Raw genomic sequence first — 19688 nt, 5'->3', positions numbered from 1 at the left:
AGATGGGGATGCAGCAATGGCAGGTGGGGAGAGAGATTGGGGGACACAGTAAAGGGCAGACTGCAGGGCTAAGTGAGTGTCCTCTCTTGTTCCTTGACCTTGTGTGGGCCAGATCAACAGGTGAGTGGCAGCAAAGCCTGAGAACTGCAGCTTCTCCCTGCCACTGTAGCTTGGATGCTGTGGGGTTTGGGAGCCTGGAGGAGGGAGTGGATGTGGGTTTTAATCACTCTTCTTCCTATCCAGTGTGGGGATGACCTTCGCCAGGACATGCTCACCCTGCAGATGATTCGAATCATGAGCAAGATCTGGGTGCAGGAGGGGCTGGATATGCGCATGGTCATTTTCCGCTGCTTCTCCACTGGCCGAGGGAAAGGTCAGTGGAGAGTCGGGCAGGGCATCCCTTCCCTCACTGCCTGTCTGCTTGTTTCCCAACATGAACAATGGAGAACAGAAGGGCAGAATTGTTCCATGAGAAGATGTGGGGTGACTTGAAAACAGAAAGCAAGGGAGAGACTGTTGCAAAACATAACAGACTTGGAGGCATAGCAACCTCTGTGGACTTTGGATCTTGATCAAACAAACCAGTTGTAGTTTTGAGATGGCTGTAAGAAAATTTTAAAATAGGCTGGCTTCAAGAGCCACTGTTGGTTTTTTTGGATGTGACAAGTACATGGTTATTATGTCCTTGTTAATTATATTTAAAAGTATTTACTGCATGAGATGGCATATCTAAAGCAGAGAGTGGTGACAATGCATCTATAATCCTAGCTGTCAGATGAGGTAGCAGGATCAGAAGTTCGAGGCCAGCTTGGGCTACAGAGTGAGACCCTGTCTTGCTTTGCAATCCTGCAGCTGGAACAACAGGAAGTAGGAAGCTAATTGGGTAATGGAAAATGAAATGTAATTAGCAAAGTGTTGATGATTATTGAAGGTGGGTGATGGTTACATAAGAATTGAGTAAAAACCCTGTATATATTTTAAGAGTTCCACAGTGAAGTTTAAAAAGAAAAAATTATGACATGGGAAGCCTAGAGCCAGTCTAGAATGTGTGATATGGGTGTGGTCTCTTTCCATCATCCATCACATAGGCCTCCTACTGGCAGACTTTGTCCAAAGGCCCTGGGGCTTAGCTCATGGGAAGCAGCTAGCCCAGCCAAGATAGACTTCCTCACTTTGTTCCGAAGCATGAATCTGACCCCTTCTCTCTCAGGGATGGTGGAGATGATACCCAACGCTGAGACACTGCGCAAGATCCAGGTGGAACACGGGGTGACCGGCTCCTTCAAGGACCGTCCCCTGGCCGACTGGCTACAGAAACACAACCCTGGAGAGGATGAATATGAAAAGGTAGGATTGGGGATTCAGGAGCCCAAAGCTGGGGCAGTGTGCCCGACTATGGCATGGGGCTCTGCTACCACAAGACCTGAGTGCACACAGATGAGCCCGCTCAGCTTTGCTGAAGGAACGGCTCTTTGTGGACTGATGCGTCTGTGTAGCCAAGGATGGGTCAGGTGACTATTGTAAATTAACAGTATCTTTTGGTATTGGTCAGAGAACCTTCCTTGGGTCTTATGGGTGGGGGCAGCTTATAAGAGCCTATATCTGTCCTCTTTGTGGATCCTGGCCAGTTCCCCTTGCACTCTCAGAGGGATTCAGTGATGTTGCATAGAATTTGAGGTGGCAAGAAAAGGCTTTGGATACCATTTTGACCCAGCCCCATTTTTTTGTGGGCATGAGTCAGGCGTATCCCTTGCTCCAAGCGGTGGAACTGGTATGCAAGGCTGTAACTTGAAGCCAAGATTGAGGCTAGTGTGAGACCCACATGAGCGCGAAGAGGCCCGGCTGGCCCCTGACCAGAGGAAAGAGGGTGAGCTTCAGGGATTGTAGGGCCTCACCCATGGCCAGTCCACAGCTTCATGACCGTAGTCCTTGGAGTACTGAGAGTGAACAGGGACAGTTATGAGAAAAATGCCAGAATGTGGAACACACTTTCAATCCCAGCACCCAGGAGGCAGGAACAGGTAGACCCCTGAGCTCCAAGTCAGCCAGGGCTGCATAGTGAGACTCCGTCTCAAAAACAGACAGAAAGATACCGGAATGTTAATTGCTATAAGGCTTGCTTCAAGGAACTATAAATATTAATTCATGTTGATCAATGCATTTTATTCCTGAAGGAAGACATGCAGGCAGCCAAATTATAACCAGAATGTGCCTGGTGGATGTGAGATAGGTGGTCTTCAATGGCCCTAATAAGTTTGTGGTCCCCAGGGTTTAACCCTAGCCCCCACACTCTCTGACTAACACACTCTTGACTAACATGTCTTATGTTAGGCCTTCAACCCCTATTCACTTACTGAGGACTCCAAAGCCTTTCTTGTAGCCCCCCTCCTCCCGTGATGGTTTAAGCCTCTGTAGCACTGGCTGCCTGGATTCCTCAACTGCATCTCTGCTCAGTGGAGGCAAAACTGAGTTTCCTGTCTCTACTCACCTCCTGAGGCCTGCTTATTGCATGATTCCTATCAGTAAATGTAGGATGCTGTGGTCACCCAAGCCAGAGCCACCAGCTTCTCATGGTTCCTCTGCACCAGGGGACTTTTTAAGCCCACGGTCATTCATATCACACCTTTGCTCTGGGCTCTTCAGAGGCTCCTACCAGTTAAGTCCAACAACTACATCACAGCCTGGCCTGTAGGTTCCAGGGCAGGGGATGCTTGCATGTGGCTAATACCTTTAGATGATAGTACCCTCTGGCCTAGAAAGCCATTCCCTCTTCCTCAGCGTCAAAAACTGTTCCTTCTACATCATGAGACTCAACCTTGGAGAGGACTATTGCTTCTTACCTCCCTCCTCCAAATCCATATGCTATTTATGCTAACGTGTTTTTTTTCAGGTGTCGAACGCCTCCCATAACAAGCACTGTGCTAGGTGTTGGAATGTTAATTACTCTATGCCAGTGTACTAGCAAGTCATAATAAACGTGGAAGTGTCTACAACAAGCAGGAACATACCTGGAAAGCTAACTTTGTTCACTTTTTTCCCCTTTTGGTTTTTGAGACAGGAACTCTGTAGCATAGCTCAGGCAGGCCTGAAACTCACGATCCTCCTGCCTCAGCTTCCTGAATGCTGGGATTGTAGGAGTGAGGCACAGTGCTAGTAGTTTCTTAAGGTAATGCCTAGAAGAAAAGAACTTGACTATCCTAAGTAAACAACACCCATATTTCATCAGCGAGACCCTCAAGTTAGGAGAGAGATCCTGTATAAATTGAGGTTCATACCTGCCCAACTCAGGGGGGGGAGGGGAGGAGTGTTGTCGTTACTGGTGGGCACCAGTAGAGCTTTTGTGATCTGCAGAAGCCGTATCTAAGATATAAAGAATACCTAGAACAGGAGCAAGTTATTGGAGATGTTAAGTCAAAACTGGGATTCAATGAGCTGTGCTCCTTTCCAAGCGGTTTCTTTTCACTCATAGATTTTTGCTTCCTAAGAAATGGTCTTTCCCTTAAAGAAGCTTGAGTCTTATGATATCTGGTTTTTTGAGACAGAATGTCACTATGTAGCTTTGGCTGGCCTGGAACTCATTATGTAGATCAAGCCACCCTAAAACTCACAGAGACTTGCCTCTGCCTCCCAAGTGCCACCAGGCCTAGTCCCCTTCTTTTTGTGTTTATACATGAGTGGGGTAAGTGCACACACCTGTGGGTGTGCATGCTAAGACCCAAGCAGGGGCATCAAGTGTCTTTCTCTATCACTCTGTACTTTACTGACTTTAGATAGGGTCTGTTGAGGAACTGGAAGCTTGCTGTTTGGCTAGGCTGGCTGGTCAGTGAACTCTCAGGCCACATTGGGGTTACAGACAGGCACAACTACGCCTAGCTTTTTACATTGGTACCGGGGATTCCAACTCAGGACCTCATGCTCTTACTCCAGCCCCTCCCACCCCTTGAGCCCCAAAATATCTCCCAACACATTTTACCAAATAGAGATGTCTGATTTTCAAGTGCAAAACAGAGCAGGAAGTGTGAAGCTGTCTCAGCTCTCCTTTGGAATGCAGTGATTTTAATTAGGTAAGCATTTAGCTGGTGTCAAGCACTCTGGAGAATGGAGTATTATTTGGGACAGGAAGAAGGGTGCATGAAGAAGGGTCCTGTACTAGGCTTTTTCTTTTGGGCCACCAACCAGCTCTCACATCATGACACTGAGACTTATTATTGGTTTTGAATGCACAGCCTAGCTTAGGCACATTTTTGGCTAGCTCTTTTCATTTAAATTAAGCTGTTTCTCTTTATCTACCTTTTGCCTTGGCTTATTACCTTTCTTACTTCTGTACATCTTACTTTTGCTGTTTCTCTATGTCTGGCTGGAGGCTGCCTGGCTTCTTGCCCTGGGTGTGTCCCTCATTCTCTCCTTCTCTTTCTTTCATGTCCTTCTCTTTTTCCTTGAGCCTAGATTTCTCCTATTTATTCTCTCTGCCTGGCAGCCCCGCCTATCTCTCTCTCTCTCTCTCTCTGCCTAGCTATTGACTGTTCAGTTCTTCATTAGACCAATCAGGTGCCTTAGGCAGGCAAGGTGAAACAAATGCAGCACGTCTTCTCACAATTAAACACACATCCTTACATCATTAAACAAATGCAGCATAAATAAAAGCAACACACCTCGACACAGTTAACATTCTGCAATGGAACACATCTTTGCCTACTTAAAATAATGTTCTACAACAGGGTCAGGTGCCCTTGGTTCTGATGCTCAGTAGCCAGACGAGTCATGGTTATCACCTGTTGGAAAGGTTTTAAGCACCAGTCTTTCTGTCCACTAAGGTCTCCCAATCTGAACTTCACATGTCTACTGTCTTTCTAGCCAGCCCCCTCCCCAAAAGAACACATTCAGATGGAGGGTGTATGTAGACATAAACCTCCCATCTCCTGCCTCAGAATACAGGACGATGGAACATGTTTCTGTGTACGTAACCCTGTGCTTTGGTACGTGATGAGCAGGCAGGTGCTGGGTACTGCCAGAGTTCCCACGAGAGAGGAAGCTCAGAGCTGGCTGCCCGCGGCCCACCACCTGCCTCCACTCTCACAGGCTGTGGAGAACTTCATCTACTCCTGTGCTGGCTGCTGTGTGGCTACATACATCTTGGGTATCTGTGACAGACACAATGACAACATCATGCTGAAGACCACCGGACATATGTTCCATATAGATTTTGGCCGCTTCCTGGGCCACGCACAGATGTTTGGAAATATTAAGAGGTGAGTGGCCTCCTGTGTGGAGGGCAAAAGCAGCTCAGAGCTGGGCCACAAGGCTGAAGCAGCCAGGCCTCAGGGTACTGATCCGGGGTAAGCAGCTCGGGAGAAGAGAGACCAGCTGATCACACATGAGGGGTTGAGGACTGAGCAAAAGCCTAGAGAGCTTCAGCAGGGAACCGGAATGGGCAGCTGGGACAAAGTGCTACTAGCTCGCAGGTCAGAAAGCATGATGAGGAGTGAAGGAAAACAGCCCCTGGTGGAGCTTACAAGGTGCCTTCCTTCTCCGTACTGATCTTCTACCTGTGTGTTCCCTTGGCCCAGGGACCGTGCCCCCTTTGTCTTCACCTCGGACATGGCGTATGTCATCAATGGGGGTGACAAGCCTTCCAGCCGATTCCATGATTTTGTTGACCTATGCTGCCAAGCCTACAACCTCATCCGCAAGCACACCCACCTCTTCCTCAACCTTCTGGGCCTGGTGAGGAGCTCATCTCTTTGTGACCCTCCTTCTTATTACCTGGCTCCATCTTTAAGACTGCCCCGGATTGTTCCAGAGGATTCCTGAGGATTCCATTGTGTTACCTGTCTTTCCTAAAGGCAGGGGCCCAAACTACTAGGAACAGTGATGCCTGACCCCCTCATTTAGTCTCTCAGTCCCTGTGGCCCTGTAATCACTACCCACATAATCTGTCTATAACTCCAAAGGATCATGGGGAGCCTAGTACCGAGAGCCTTGCCTCAGGGTAGAGAGGAAGCCATGCTTGGCTGTTGTTACAGGCAGCCCTTCCTTCTTCTTCTAGATGTTGTCCTGTGGGATCCCTGAGCTCTCCGACCTGGAGGACCTCAAGTATGTGTATGATGCCCTGAGGCCTCAGGACACAGAGGCCAATGCTACCACCTACTTCACAAGGTAACACACAGTGCAAACCACACCCAAGTAGTCCATGGGCTGCTAGGTTTGCTGGAGCAGGCTCAGCACTGGGAAAGGCTTAGCCCAAATGGCAGGACCAGGACTTGGGTTTCCTAGCCCAGTTTTGCCTTGGTAATCATTTTGTTCCTGTCTGCATTCTGGGGCTAATATGTACAAGTAGGGTTCTCTCTCTTTTTCTCTTCTTTTTTTGGGGGATCAAGAAAAAAGGGTTTCTCATATAGCCCTGGCTGTCCTAGAACTCACTCTACAGAACAGGCTGGCCTTGAACTCAGAGATCTGCCTACCTTTCTTTGCCTCCCAATTGCTGGGATTAAGGGTGTGCACCATCGCACCCAGTTTATGATAATTTTTAGCTGTTTTGGTCAGACCCTTCTGCTTTCACAAAACATGGCTTAGAGGTTTTTGAGCAGAGCTTGGTGTAGTCCTGGGATTCCATTTGTTAGTACTATTTAGACATTTGCTGTCCCAGATTCCCTCCTACCTTGTTTTGAGTACCTTTGGCAGGAGGCATAAGAACTCAGGATTCACAAAAACAAACTGCATGAGGTAATTGTGTCAATCATGCGCTCTATGAGAGTATTGCGTTGGGAACATAATTCGATCTGGTGGTTAATTTCAGGACTCAGGGTGGACATAGTTGCACACACCTGTAATCCTTTTACTTAGGAGACTTGAGACAGGAGGATCACTGTGAATTTGAGGCCAGCCTGGGTGACACAGTGAGATCCTGTCTACCCCCACCTCACCCTATCCCTCCCAAATCTCAGGACTTAGGGAATATCTGTCAAGGAGAGGGAGGTTGGGGCCACGGTTACAACCTTTGTTTCCTTCTACACAAACAGGTTGATTGAGTCCAGCCTGGGCAGCGTAGCCACGAAACTCAACTTCTTCATCCATAACCTGGCTCAGATGAAATTCACAGGCTCAGACGACCGCCTGACCCTTTCCTTCGCGCCCCGAACACACACGCTCAAGAGCTCTGGCCGCATCACCGACGTTTTTCTCTGCCGCCATGAGAAGGTCTTCCACCCCAGCAAGGGCTATGTAAGGCTTCGCTCCTCTCTGACCTTCACTGTTTCCTGTCCACCCATCTCCTTGGGCTAACTCTTTCCTCACACCTGTGCGGTGGGCCCTGAAATTTACCAGGGGAATAACCCCAGACAGATTAGTTCCCTCGCTTAAGGGACTTGCACAGGCTCAGAGAGCTGAACTAGTTTGTCGTTCTGTGAGCCACAGGCAGGAAGTCTCTGCTTTCGGGTTCCTGCCTGTGTGCAGCCTACCCTCTTTTCTCCACTGGAGACTCTTCTGAGATCTTTATCCTTCCGGAAAGTACCACACGCACACACATGCATGCAGGCACGCACACACTTCTGCTCCCCTCCGTGTCCCCTCTAGTGGGCAGATGGTCAGGCAGGTGTACTCTGAGTTTTGGCCTTCGCAGATATATGTGGTGAAGGTGATGCGAGAGAATGTTCATGAGGCAGCTTACATCCAGAGGACGTTTGAGGAGTTCCAGGAGCTACACAATAAGCTGCGTCTGCTCTTCCCGTCTTCCTTCCTGCCCAGGTATCCTCCACCCCCAAATCTCTTGAAAGGCGGGGGGGGGGGGGGACCAGGAGGCATGGAGCTAGCCGGACTTTTATTTCAGAAAGGTCCATTTGAAACCGAGGCTCTACCTGTTTTACCCTGCCTGGGAGTGGGTTTGGTGACAAGAGCTCCCCCTGCTGGTTGGTATTGCCAGACATCCCAACAGCCTTGCTCTAGCCTTGGGAAAACACAACAAAACAAAACACAGGGATACTAGCCAGAAAGAAAGCCAGCTGAGCTGAAAGCAGGCACTGGGCAAATCTGAACATGACTCCTTATAACTTACCAAAGAATTATACCATTTTCCTAATGGACAAAGTGTGATACACACATATTAGGACCTTTGACCCCTACATCACGAATGAGCCTAACTGAAATATGCTAGTCACAAGAAGATAAAAAAAACAATATGATCCTACTTATTGGAGTCCCTTAGAGTAGTCAGAGTCCTGGAGACTGAATGCGGAATCGGGGGTTGACGTCTGACGGAGTGTGATGCTTTAGCTCTGCAAGATGAAGAGGAGGTCTGGACCTGACGTCCGGTGATGTTTCTGCAGCTCTGTGAACGTACCAATGCCACAGAACTGTACCCACAAGTCGTTAAAGGCTTAATGATTAAAATGCTGGGACTGTCTGGGGTCCGGGGAAGTGAGTGAGTGTGTGTGTGTGTGTGTGTGTGTGTGTGTGTGTGTGTGTGTGTGTGTGTAAAGAGAGACAGAGACAGAAGCAGACCAACCCAGACACAGACGTGAAGTCTGGTAGGAGTCAGGGAGGCAAGGGTCCCCCAGAGGAGAAGCAGCTGGGAAATGAGGATCAGGTAAATAGAAATGCAAATGAAATGTCTAAACTCCTCATATTCTGTCCCCATCCTGTGTCCCTTGTCCGCCTGTCATTCCAGCTTTCCTAGTCGCTTTGTGATTGGCCGTTCCCGGGGAGAGGCAGTGGCTGAGCGAAGGAAGGAGGAACTAAATGGCTACATCTGGCATTTGATTCATGCAGCCCCGGAGGTGGCTGAGGTGAGTGAGTGGGCTGAGGATGTGGGAGGATGGGACCTAAGTCCTGGGGGGGGGGAGGCAGAGGGGTGAGTGTGTGGGGTAGAGGGTGTGTCTGTCTGCCTGGCGAATGACTAGTGCCTGACTCTACTGAGGGTTAGAGAGCACAGGGCCATGGTGGATGGGGCCTCAGGCCTACGTTTCATTTTCATTTCCTGTGCTTGTTAGAAACATTCTCCAGAGAAAGGTGTGTGTTTCAGTCCCAGGCTGACTCAGTTGTATCTCCCCAAGGTGGTGTGTTGATAGGGGACTAGAAAAACAGGAGTAGATGAGAATAGACTGCTTTTGACCTGAAATGGCCTGTTTTGTTTTGTTTTTTAATTTACTTATTTTGGTTATTGAGATGTGGTCTCACGCTCACTAAGAACTTACTTTGCAGACCAGGCTAGCCTTGAATTTGTAGCAGTCTTCTTCCTTTTGTTTCTTGAGATTACCGGAATTTGTTCCGCAACCCACCTAATCATTGGCTATTTTTTCTTTAAAAAAATGTGTGTGTGTATCTGTGTGATCTGTGTATAAATATAATTAGCCCTTCCTGTGTCATGTCTTACTGAAGGCTGGCCCTGTTTTCTGGTCTGTTCCAGTGTGATCTGGTGTATACCTTCTTCCACCCTCTGCCTCGGGATGAGAAGGCTTCAGGCCCCAGTCCAGCTCCAAAGTCCTCAGGTACAGTGCCTTCCTGGTGGCAGTCCCTCCAAAACACATCACCGCCTCTTTGTCAACTTTCTTCCTGCTCAGTTGCTTACTAGTTTTCCATTCAGGCTGTAGTGTCCACAGCTCCATGGCTGAGTTCCCTAGGGGATGGATATACTTAGTGATAACCCCCCCTCAGATTGGGTACACTCATCCCAACCCAACTGGATGTTACATTCCATGCCACATGCATATCAGAAACCTGACAGGAGGGAAGTAGAAATGTCTGCCTGGTACCAGTCAGGGGCACTTCTGGCCTGTGGATCTTTCTCAGTGTCCTTTATCCCTACAGATGGGACATGGGCCCGGCCCGTAGGGAAGGTCGGTGGGGAGGTGAAGCTATCCGTCTCCTACAAAAACAACAAACTCTTCATCATGGTGATGCATATTCGGGGCTTGGTAAGTACAAGCACAGGCCTCGTTGGCTCCTTCATCTTTCTGCTGGTAGTGTTTGGGTGAGTCAGTCCTTCTCTGCTCCCAGATGATGAGAGTAACCACAGATGTTTACTGAGCCTCCACCACAGACTGCCCATGCCAGGCCTGCGGCTGACCAGGCAATTCAAGGCACGGCTGCTTGCTGCTGTAGTCTATGCAGCGGTGTCCAGAGTACTGTGAGCCTCTTTATAGGATGACTTAGTGCCTCCCTGCAGGGGTTGCTGTGGGGATGAACTGAGATGATCCATGGGATGCACTTGCCTTTCTGAGTAAGTACTGTTGCTATGGTAATTATGGTTTTATAAAAGAGAGGCCTGGAGCCAGGCATTGGTGGCTCATGCCTTTAATTCCAGCACTTGGGAGGCAGAGGCAGGCGGATCTCTGTGAGTTCGGGGCCAGCCTGGTCTACAGAGCGAATTTCAGGGCAGCCTCCAAAACAATACAGAGAAACCCTGTCTCGGAAAAAAAAAAAAAAAGAGGCCCAGGGGCTTACTATCTTGTTATAGTAATAGATAAATATAGATAGGTGAGTCTAGACAAGGCAGGAATTCCTTCAGACATATGCAAGGTAGTATATAATTAATTTTGGCACAGGTTCTAAGAACATCATGAATGGGAAAGGAACTTTTGTTTTGAACATTTATAGCAGGTAGCATCCCATGTAGCTTATTTTGAAGATTGGAGCATCGAGTCATAGCAGAAGTATGTACTTTGGAGTCAAAGAAACCTTGATTTCATGTTCACGTTCTTTTAGCACTTAATTCAGTCAACAAATGTTATCTAGTGCCTACCAGTACATTAGCCCTTGACACAAGAGAAGTCATAACACAGCTGTGCCCAGGGTGCTTGCAGTCTGCTTAGAAAGGGGAGACTGTAGAGTAGACAAAGAAAATAAGTGGTATGTCAATGGGCTGAGAACCTATGAGAAAAGGAGTCCAGGAGAAAAAACGAGGCTAGCATTTGCATTAGCAGTAAAGGAGGCCTCAGTGATGAAATCTATACAAACACCTATGGAAGGAAGCCTCTTGTGTGAAATCTGAGAGAGGATTGCTTCAGACACGGGGAGCAATTAGGTCTAAAAGCCCAGCCTCAGGAGAAAGGGGGGAGAGGGGGTGTTATCAGAACTAATTAGTTCCTATTGGCTACAGCCCAGAGTAAAGGGCGCAGGAACCAATGGTCACATAGTAAGGCTTTGGCTCTAGCCCTTCGAGGTCCTTGGATAAATGTGCTGTGTTCTTATTTAAGTGTCAGGGGATGGGCTTTTTAATTTACGTATTTATTTTTGTGAGACAGGCTCTCAAGCTAGCCTGGAACTGGAACCTGACAGGCTGGGGCAGGTAGACCAGTTGGCCTTGACCACAAAGCAGTCCTCCTGACTCAGCTTCTGAAGTCCTAGGGTTCCAGGCATGAAATGCTACTCTCAGCTCTGACTTAAGTATGAGTTTAGAGACCATGGGTTGGTTGGACCCAGGCTCTAAGAACAGAGTCAACCTGAGTGAAGCGGGGATCAGTAAACTCTGAACAAGCGACCTCTTTTCCATGACTTGTGTCTCTGCCTGTTAGGGCTTAAAAGGGACCAAATGACAAAATCCCATGGAGAAGAGCCGCCTGGAGAGACTTGATGTCCACTTAAAACTCTATTACAAGCCAAGCATGGTGATACGTTCCTTTAGTCTCAGCACTCAGGAGGCAGAGGCAGGTAGATGGATCTCTGTGAGTTTAAGTTCAGCCTGGACTATATAGTGAGCTCCAGGATAGCCTGTCTTAAAAAATTAAAACTGAAAAATTTATATGTGTGTGTGTGTTTAATGGAATCATGGCAGATCTTTTTGTCAGCATGTAATGAGCTAGAAAGCAGATAAAAAGATTAGGTGTGTACCACAGAAAGCCAGATGGCAAATGAGCGAGAATCTAGATCAGAGTGTGGCTTCAGGGATGCCTAGAAAGTAGAAGATACTGTGGGACCTGCATCTTCTGTTTCATTCCACTGTAGCAGCCGCTCCAAGATGGGAATGACCCTGATCCCTATGTAAAGATTTACCTCCTTCCTGACCCTCAGAAGACCACAAAGAGGAAAACCAAAGTGGCCCGGAAAACCTGTAACCCTACCTACAATGAGATGGTATGTGGAAATGTATTGTAGGGGCGGGGTGGGGATCAGGATAGTGCAGGGGTTAACAAACCACTTCTTTAATTATTTATTTATTTTGGTTTATTTTGTAACTGAGGCTGACCTCAAATCTCAAATTCCTGATCCTCCTGCCACCACCTCTTGAGTCCTGGGATTCTAGGTGTGAGCCACATAACACTTGACAATAAAAATACCCCTTGTTATAAATTAATTGTATTGGGGCAAGTCATACTTGTTGATTTAGGTGCTGTGTCTGCTTTTTTGTTCAGTGGTACCCTTGAGAATTTTGGCATGGACTGTGCTTTTTTTTTTAATATTGGTTTTATTTATGTATAAATGTGCCCATGGTTGCTGGAAGATTGAGTCCAAGCCCCATGGGAGCTGGAATGTGAGGGTTTTGGGTCCACTTGAATTATAGATCGTTGTAAGCTGCCATGTGAGTGCTGGGAATTGAACCCCGGTCCTCTGAAAGAGCAGTCAGTGCTTTTTTTTTTTTTTCCTTCTTCTGAGACAGGGTTTCTTCTGTAGCTCTGGCTGTCTTGAAACTCACTTTATAGACTAGACTGGCCTTGAACTCACAGATACACGCCTGTCTCTGCCTCCTAAGTGCTGGGATTAAAGGCATGAGCCACCATGCTTGGTGATAGCCACTGATTTTAACCGCTGAGCCATCTCTCCAGTCCAACAGCAAGCACTCTTAAACACTGAGGTGTTTATCGAGCCACCAGGTACTTAAAAAGCCTATCACAGTACACCCTGCCCCCTGTGGTGAAAGCTTTCCAACCCTGAGGGTTGTGATTCTCAAGATGGGACTTGGACCCTGCTATCTGAGGAGGGGAGCCTGCTGGCCCTGTGTGGAGGATGACCAGAGGCTCCAATAAACATAATCCCAGCCTTTGGGAGGCAGAGGCAGGATTGCTGTGAGCACCAGGCCAGCCTGAGCTACATGGTACCCTATCTTAAAGGAGCAACCCAGGGACTGGTTATCTCTTCTGAATCCCCGTGGTGGACTTCCCCCTGCCCTGTCTCACGGCTTTCCTCTCTTCCCAATGTCCATGTTTGCAGCTGGTGTATGATGGGATCCCCAAGGGAGACCTACAGCAGCGGGAGCTCCAGCTGAGCGTGTTAAGTGAGCAAGGATTTTGGGAGAACGTGCTCCTTGGGGAGGTGCACATTCGCCTTCGGGAGCTGGACCTGGCCCAGGAGAAGACCGGCTGGTTTGCACTGGGATCTCGAGTTCACGGAACCTTATGAGCCCAGTCATGGCCCAGACTGGCAGCCGCTGCCCAGAGCTGGGGAAGAAGCCTCTCCTCTGTGACTCCTTTGCTACGAAGGAGCAGAACCCTGGGTGGCTTCCTCATGGTCTAGGTGGACCTGACCTCGGTGAGGGGCTGGAAGAGTCCAGTGCTTTCCGTGCCCCTTCCTCAGCCACTCGGGTTGGTTGTGGGGAACAGCCCCTTGGAAGCCGTGGGGTTGCAGCAGAGTTTTAAGTTTACCTTGTGTCAAGGGAGCAATGCCTGCTTTGGGGGTGTGTGGAGTGCGGGCTCTATGAAGTAGCACTTGGGGGAGGGTGGGTGGATATTTTATTTTTATTTTTAAAAAATGAAATAGTAATGTTGTCCTAACTGGGACAGGAAGCTTTGTGAAAGGGGCATCCCATGCCTCAGAAGGCAAAAGAGTACTGACTATTTGGGGTTTTTTTGTATCATGAAAGTTCTTATTGGACTTTTCCCCAGGACTTTTGGGGTTTTGTTTTCTAGCTATAGGAAATGTTGGGGAGGGGACCCGGTAGGTCCTCGGTGAAGCCCTCCCCGTCTCAGGCGCCCTGGGGAAGGGTGGGGAGGACTCACTGACTGCTGAGCTGAGACCCTCTCTGGGCCGTCCGATTTTTGCCTCCAAAGGAGAGCAGTGTGATACCTACGTGTGTAAGGAAGGGGCCTTCCATGTCAGGGTTCCGCCAAGGACCTATGTTCAGGGACCCGTGCTCTTTAGGGCAAAGTTTTTTCTCTTTTCTTCCCTGCTGGTTGGATTTGACTCCAGCGTCTTCCTCTCCCGCTTGCCCCTCTGATCTCTCCACCCTCTGTGGGTCCTGGTGAATGAACACACATGCTTCTTCACCCCATCTTGTTTGATGGGACAAAATGCTGCCGACCCTTAGCTCTGGGCTACCCCTGTGGAGGGCAGGTGTGTAGTGGCCACTGAGACCCCCAGCCCTGTTTCTGTCACACTTCAAATGGAATTTCATTCTGTAGGGCCACAAAGGATCTAGAGTGTAGACAAAGGGTGGCCAGCCCACAGCAGAGGTGGCTGGAAAGAATAAGGGTTGGTCAGTGCAGTTGTTTCTTCTGGTTATCTTCCTGGCCAAAGGAGGCTGGACTGGAGCATCATACACTTTAGAAAACAAACAAGGATTATTTCAACACACGTGTGTCTTACGTGGTGCTAGGGATCAAACCCCTAGCCCTCTGAGCATCGGACAAGCACTCTACCACTAAGCTACTTCCCCGTCCCACCTCGTACTCTATTCTTACCAGATGAACCTAAAGTCCACTCGAGTTTCTCTCCAAAGAGCTGTCGTACTTAAAAAGCGAGAGGTAGATCTAACTTTTGTTTTTTTGAGACAGGGTCTCACTATGTAGACTAGGCTGGCCTCGAACTCATAGAGATCTGCCTGCCTCTGCCTCTGTAGGGCTGAGATTTAAGGCAATGAACTTTTAAAACAGTAGTTATTTGATAAGGGAAAAGGGTTAGCAAAGACACTATAAACAGTTTCTCTGTGACCCCACTACTGGAGAGAGAAAAACTCCATTATTAGAGCCACATGGAAGCAAAAAAGGTATTGTTTTTGTTTTGCTTCTGTTTTTGTATGTAGATATCATATGAAATGAGGATAACCTTGACCTACTTGCCTTTAACCACCCAGGTGCTAAGATTACAGACATGAGCCACCATATCCATTCTTTTTTTTTTTATTAGAAATGCCAGGCCGGTGTGATGGGTCAGGGAGTAAGGGCACTTGCCCTGTCAACTTGTTTGATCACTGAGACCTTCAAGGTGGCCAGAGCAAACCAGCTTCCACAAGTTTGGCTTCCACATACATTATACATTGTGACCACACACACACACACACACACACACACACACACACACACACACACACACACAAGTAATATAATTTTAAAATGTTAGGATAAAGTGGACTACTAAAGGTGGGAGACCAGAGAGGGAAAACAGTGGAACCTTCCAGATGTTTGGACCATAGATGAGCTACTGGCTTTTTGTCTGAAGCTCATTTTATTTTGACCCTTTATGCCCTGACTTAAAGAGGTCTACGTACTGTACCCACTTCCTGGATCCCTTGTATCTTCTACTTTCTCTGGGATTGTATTTTCTAATAAATGATATTTGAGAAGACAAGGCTGTCATTATTAAAGATTGGCTGATGTGTGAACGTTTGGGTTAAAGCATCAGGCGTGTGTTTATACGCCCTAGTGCACGATGTGGAGCATTTTCACAGCTGTCAGCTTCAGGGCAAAAGCCCTGCTTCAGCAGGCCCAGCAGGTTAGGCTCAGCCACTGTTCCCACATGCCAATTAAAGGGAAAGCAGGGAGAGAAAATTTATGCAGTGTGACCACACTGGAAAGATATAAACGGGTCCTGTGACACCATCCCCCCAAGTTCATCTTCAGGGTACTGACAGAACTTCTAGGTCAAAATAGAGGAAGAACTGGATGGCGGGGGGTATGCATAGTTAAGTTGTCTTGGTCAAGGTATGACACCGGCTCTTCCCGTCTCAGCTGGAATCTTACAAGGCACTCCAATAGATTGTTGTTATAGATTGCTCCTACTGTCCAGACATGATTCCTCCAAGATGATCTGCTCCTGGATGCAGTGTTTCTGTCATTGGCAATTTTGCTTCATCTTGGGGAGTTCTAGACTAGCCTTGGCTACAATTTCTGAAAGGAAAATAAAAAACTCAAGGAGAGTAAATAGTTAAAGAAAAACTAGTTTGAAAGTACTTGCTTGAGTCATTCCCTGAGTTTGTGAAATTGTTAGAGAGGGATCAAAACTGTGAATAACAAAAGACTCAGAACAGCCACGGGTAGAAGTTGGCAGAAAACTTAGCAATTGACCAAGCAGTGTAAGTTTTTCCATTGCATATTCATTTTAGGTTAATGATTATGATTGACAGCATGTCAGGATCATCAAACTGTCCTAACTTCTCAAGAATACATTTAAATGTTTTGTTTGTTTTAAAACATGGCAGGTGGTGGTGGCAGGTGGATCTCTGAGTTCCAGGACAGCCCGGGCTACACAGAGAAACCCTATTTCAAAAAAACAAGAGATATAGATCTCTTTTGGGTCTGGAGAGATGGCTCAGAGGTTAAGAGCACTGGCTGCTCCTCCAGAGGTCCTGAGTTCAAGTCCCAGCAACCACATGGTGCCCTCTTCTGGCTTGCAGGCATATATGCAGGCAGAACACTGTATACATAATAAATCTTAAAAAAAAAAAAAAAAGCAAACCAGTGAAGACACTTGCCCTGTGAACCTGGCAGCCTGAGTCTGTTCCCTAGAACCCACATAAGTAGGAGAGAACCAGCTCTACAAAGTTGTTCTGTGTCCCGCCCATCCATGCACACATTGTGCATATGTATGTGAGTGCTGATCATGAATAATCTAAGCATATGTATGTATTGGAACATTATGATTTATTGATAATAGTTTGCATTTACACACAAATTCACATTTAATTTTTGTCTCTTAAGAATAAACAAGTACACTGGGTGGCGGCGGTGGTGGTGGTGGCAGCGGCAGCAGCAGCAGCAGTGGTACACACCTGCGACCCCCGGAGGGGACCCCCCCCCCCCGCCCCCCGACCTACGGGGATGAGGTGATGAGGGTCGCCACTAATTTGGTGGGTCTTCACGAGCAGATCCGATCTTAAAAAGCAAACTTCAAGAGGTTAAAGGAAACAGGCTCAAGACAACTTTTGCTGATCAAGAGCGTTTATTTTTGGAGTGAGATAGTGTTTTTTGTTTTTTGTTTTTTGTTTTGGTTTTTGAGACAGGGTTTCTCTGTGGCTTTGGAGGCTGTCCTGGAACTCGCTCTGTAGACCAGGCTGGCCTCGAACTCACAGAAATCCTCCTGCCTCTGCCTCCCGAGTGCTGGAATTAAAGGCGTGCGCCACCAACGCCCGGCTCGTGAGATAGTTTTTATAGGAAGAGAATCTCAGGTTCGGTACAAGCATGCCAATCAAGTCTCAACTCAAATATACACCAAATAAGGTAAAGATGAAGCTTTAATTTTCCATCAGTTGCATTCCGCAAATGCTTGTCAGTGTAAGCCAGGTGCAGGAATTAGGGAGGGGTAAAAGGTATTCAAAGGAACACATTAACCTTTTGTTAACAAAGACAATTGCTCTATAAGGGTTACTTCCGCCTATCATTATGGTAAAAGCATCCAAAGGAACACATTAACCCTTTGCCAATCAAAGGCAATTGTTCTATAAGGGTTACTTCCCCCTGGCTAGGTGGGTGGACTGCCCTGTGTAAATTTAACTTTTTTTTTTTTGGTTTTTACGAGACAGGGTTTCTCTGTATTGTTTCGGAGGCTATCGGTCTAGCCCGGCCTCGAACTCACAGAGATCCGCCTGCCTCTGCCTCCCGAGTGCTGGGACTAAAGGCGTGCGCCACCACCGCCCGGCCGTAAATTTAACTTTTGTGGTTAACTTTTTCCTTTGTCTCAAGGGCATATGTGCCCGCAGCCACGTAGGCAGAAGGCCAAGAAATGGCTGACAGACTCCATTTTGTTCAAGGTTCTAGCAGTCCCCAACACACACCTTTAATCCCAGCACTTGGGAGGCAGAGGCAGGTAGATCTCTGTGAGTTTGAGACTAGTTGAGCTAGTTCCAGGACAGCCAGAGAAACCCTGTCTCAAAAAAACAAAAAAAGAACAAGTACACTAGGCAGTGTGGCACACACCTTTAATACCAGTATTTGGGAGGCAGAGGCAGGTGGATCTCTGAGTTCCAGGTCAGACTTTTCTACAAAGTAAAATTTCAGGGCAGCCAGAGCTACATAGAGAAACCCTGTCTTAGCAAAACAGAAACAAAAGAATAAACAAAAAATTTCTTTAAAACATACTTGTTTAGAGGTGTACTCTCTGGCTGACTGGTACCCAATCCTTTTTAATTAAATAGTGTCACTATTTGGAGTACATTTTATTGCACATCTATTCATCTTTGCTTAAAGGAGATAATCATGAGGCTGGAAGGATGGTTCAGCAGTTAAGAGCACTTGCTGCTCTTGCAGAGAACCTGAGTTTGGTTCCTAGCACCCACACTGTAGATTATAACCATTTGTAACTCTAGTTCCAGTGCTCCAGTGCCCTCTTCTGGCCTCCATGGGTTCCTACACACATATGGTGCGTATACATATATGCAGATAAAATTTCCATGGTCTCACCTAGGCCATTACAGACAGGCTGCTGAAGAGGGTGCTGAGGTTAGCTCCACTTTATATCTTCCAAGTACTCACTAGGTTCAAGAGGTAGCTGATGAACAAGGAGACCCTACTAAGCTGGTGATAATGGTCATGGTGGTGACTGGGTGTTTTGGAGGAAGTGACTCTTGAGTATACCTTGAGACAGGTTTACCACTCAGGCTTGCCTCCCTGCTGCCCTGCTGCACGGACCCTATGACCCCATGAGTGTTCCGTCTTGTGAGCATTCCAGTCTGCAAGCACTAGCCCAGGCATTCTATTCTTCCCTTCAGTTCATTTTGTTATCCTCCTGTCTGCTATGAGCACTGGAATGTGACTATTGGTAGTGACAGTCCTTTAAGTTGAGTTGGGAATGACCCTGCTGTCCTCTGGTATGGCTTTTACATGATGACCAGCTTCTGTCCTTAGCTATGGTTGGCTCAGCTGTCTATGTGAAGGCCCACAGATACTAAAAACATAGTGGGGTCTATCTGAGAAGGGCATCATGTGTGTGGTTTCAATGAGAATGAACTTCAATAGGCTCGTATGTTTAAATACTCAGTCCCTGATTGGTTGTACCATTTGGGAAGGATTAGGAAGTGTGGCCTTGGAGGGGGTGTGTCACTGGCAGCGGGCTTTGAGGTTTCTTTCTGATTCTCTCTTCTTGTGGATTAAGATGTAGCTCTCAGCTACCGCTCCAGCACCAAGCCTGCTACCGCGCTTCCCACCATGCTGTGCTGTTTTACCTTGGCTATAGCGGTTGTACTTTAAACTACTAGAGGCCTGGCCACTGGTAAGTAGCCTGGGGGGATTCTGTTCCCCCAGACAATGGCTCTGTTGCTGCTGCTAAAGGCAGTTCTAACTAAATCTCTTTCATTCTAATAAAACTCAAGATTCAAAGGCTAGAGTAAAAACCTTCAAACTCAGAGAATTAGAATAGTAACTGGTTAACTTTCTCTATTTGCTGGTGTCCTGGAAGCCACTCCCTTCCACGATGCCCCACACTAAGCTCCCCCCTGCTCCTTCCTGTCAACCAGTTGCTAATCCTGCCTCTCTAAACCCAGGTTAATTTTATTTAGTTAATGCAAATGCAACACTTTTTTTTTTTTTTGAGACAGGGTTTCTCTGTGGCTT

The 19688-nt window shown here is 47.5% G+C and overlaps 1 protein-coding gene across 4 annotated transcripts in view; it reads left to right on the top strand.

Annotated features, from left to right (window-relative positions):
* Pik3c2b (phosphatidylinositol-4-phosphate 3-kinase catalytic subunit type 2 beta) overlaps window positions 1-15487 on the top strand; it is a 62760-nt gene extending 47273 nt beyond the window's left edge. For all 4 annotated transcript variants that reach the window (XM_040737456.1, XM_040737457.1, XM_040737458.1 and 1 more), the window contains 12 exons: window positions 244-373; window positions 1211-1347; window positions 5080-5249; window positions 5568-5724; window positions 6047-6156; window positions 7020-7221; window positions 7619-7743; window positions 8663-8780; window positions 9401-9482; window positions 9802-9908; window positions 11938-12066; window positions 13141-15487. In XM_040737456.1, coding sequence (XP_040593390.1) covers window positions 244-373; window positions 1211-1347; window positions 5080-5249; window positions 5568-5724; window positions 6047-6156; window positions 7020-7221; window positions 7619-7743; window positions 8663-8780; window positions 9401-9482; window positions 9802-9908; window positions 11938-12066; window positions 13141-13329 — 1656 coding nt within the window. In that variant the 3' untranslated portion in view covers window positions 13330-15487. The remainder of the gene's footprint in view (window positions 1-243; window positions 374-1210; window positions 1348-5079; window positions 5250-5567; window positions 5725-6046; window positions 6157-7019; window positions 7222-7618; window positions 7744-8662; window positions 8781-9400; window positions 9483-9801; window positions 9909-11937; window positions 12067-13140) is intronic.
* Window positions 15488-19688: the final 4201 nt, after the last annotated feature.

This window comes from Mesocricetus auratus, unplaced genomic scaffold (assembly GCF_017639785.1).
Source record: "Mesocricetus auratus isolate SY011 unplaced genomic scaffold, BCM_Maur_2.0 Super-Scaffold_100676, whole genome shotgun sequence".
Lineage (NCBI taxonomy): Eukaryota > Metazoa > Chordata > Mammalia > Rodentia > Cricetidae > Mesocricetus > Mesocricetus auratus.
Note: the sequence above shows the minus strand (reverse complement) of the source record. Positions and strands in the feature narration are given on the sequence as shown.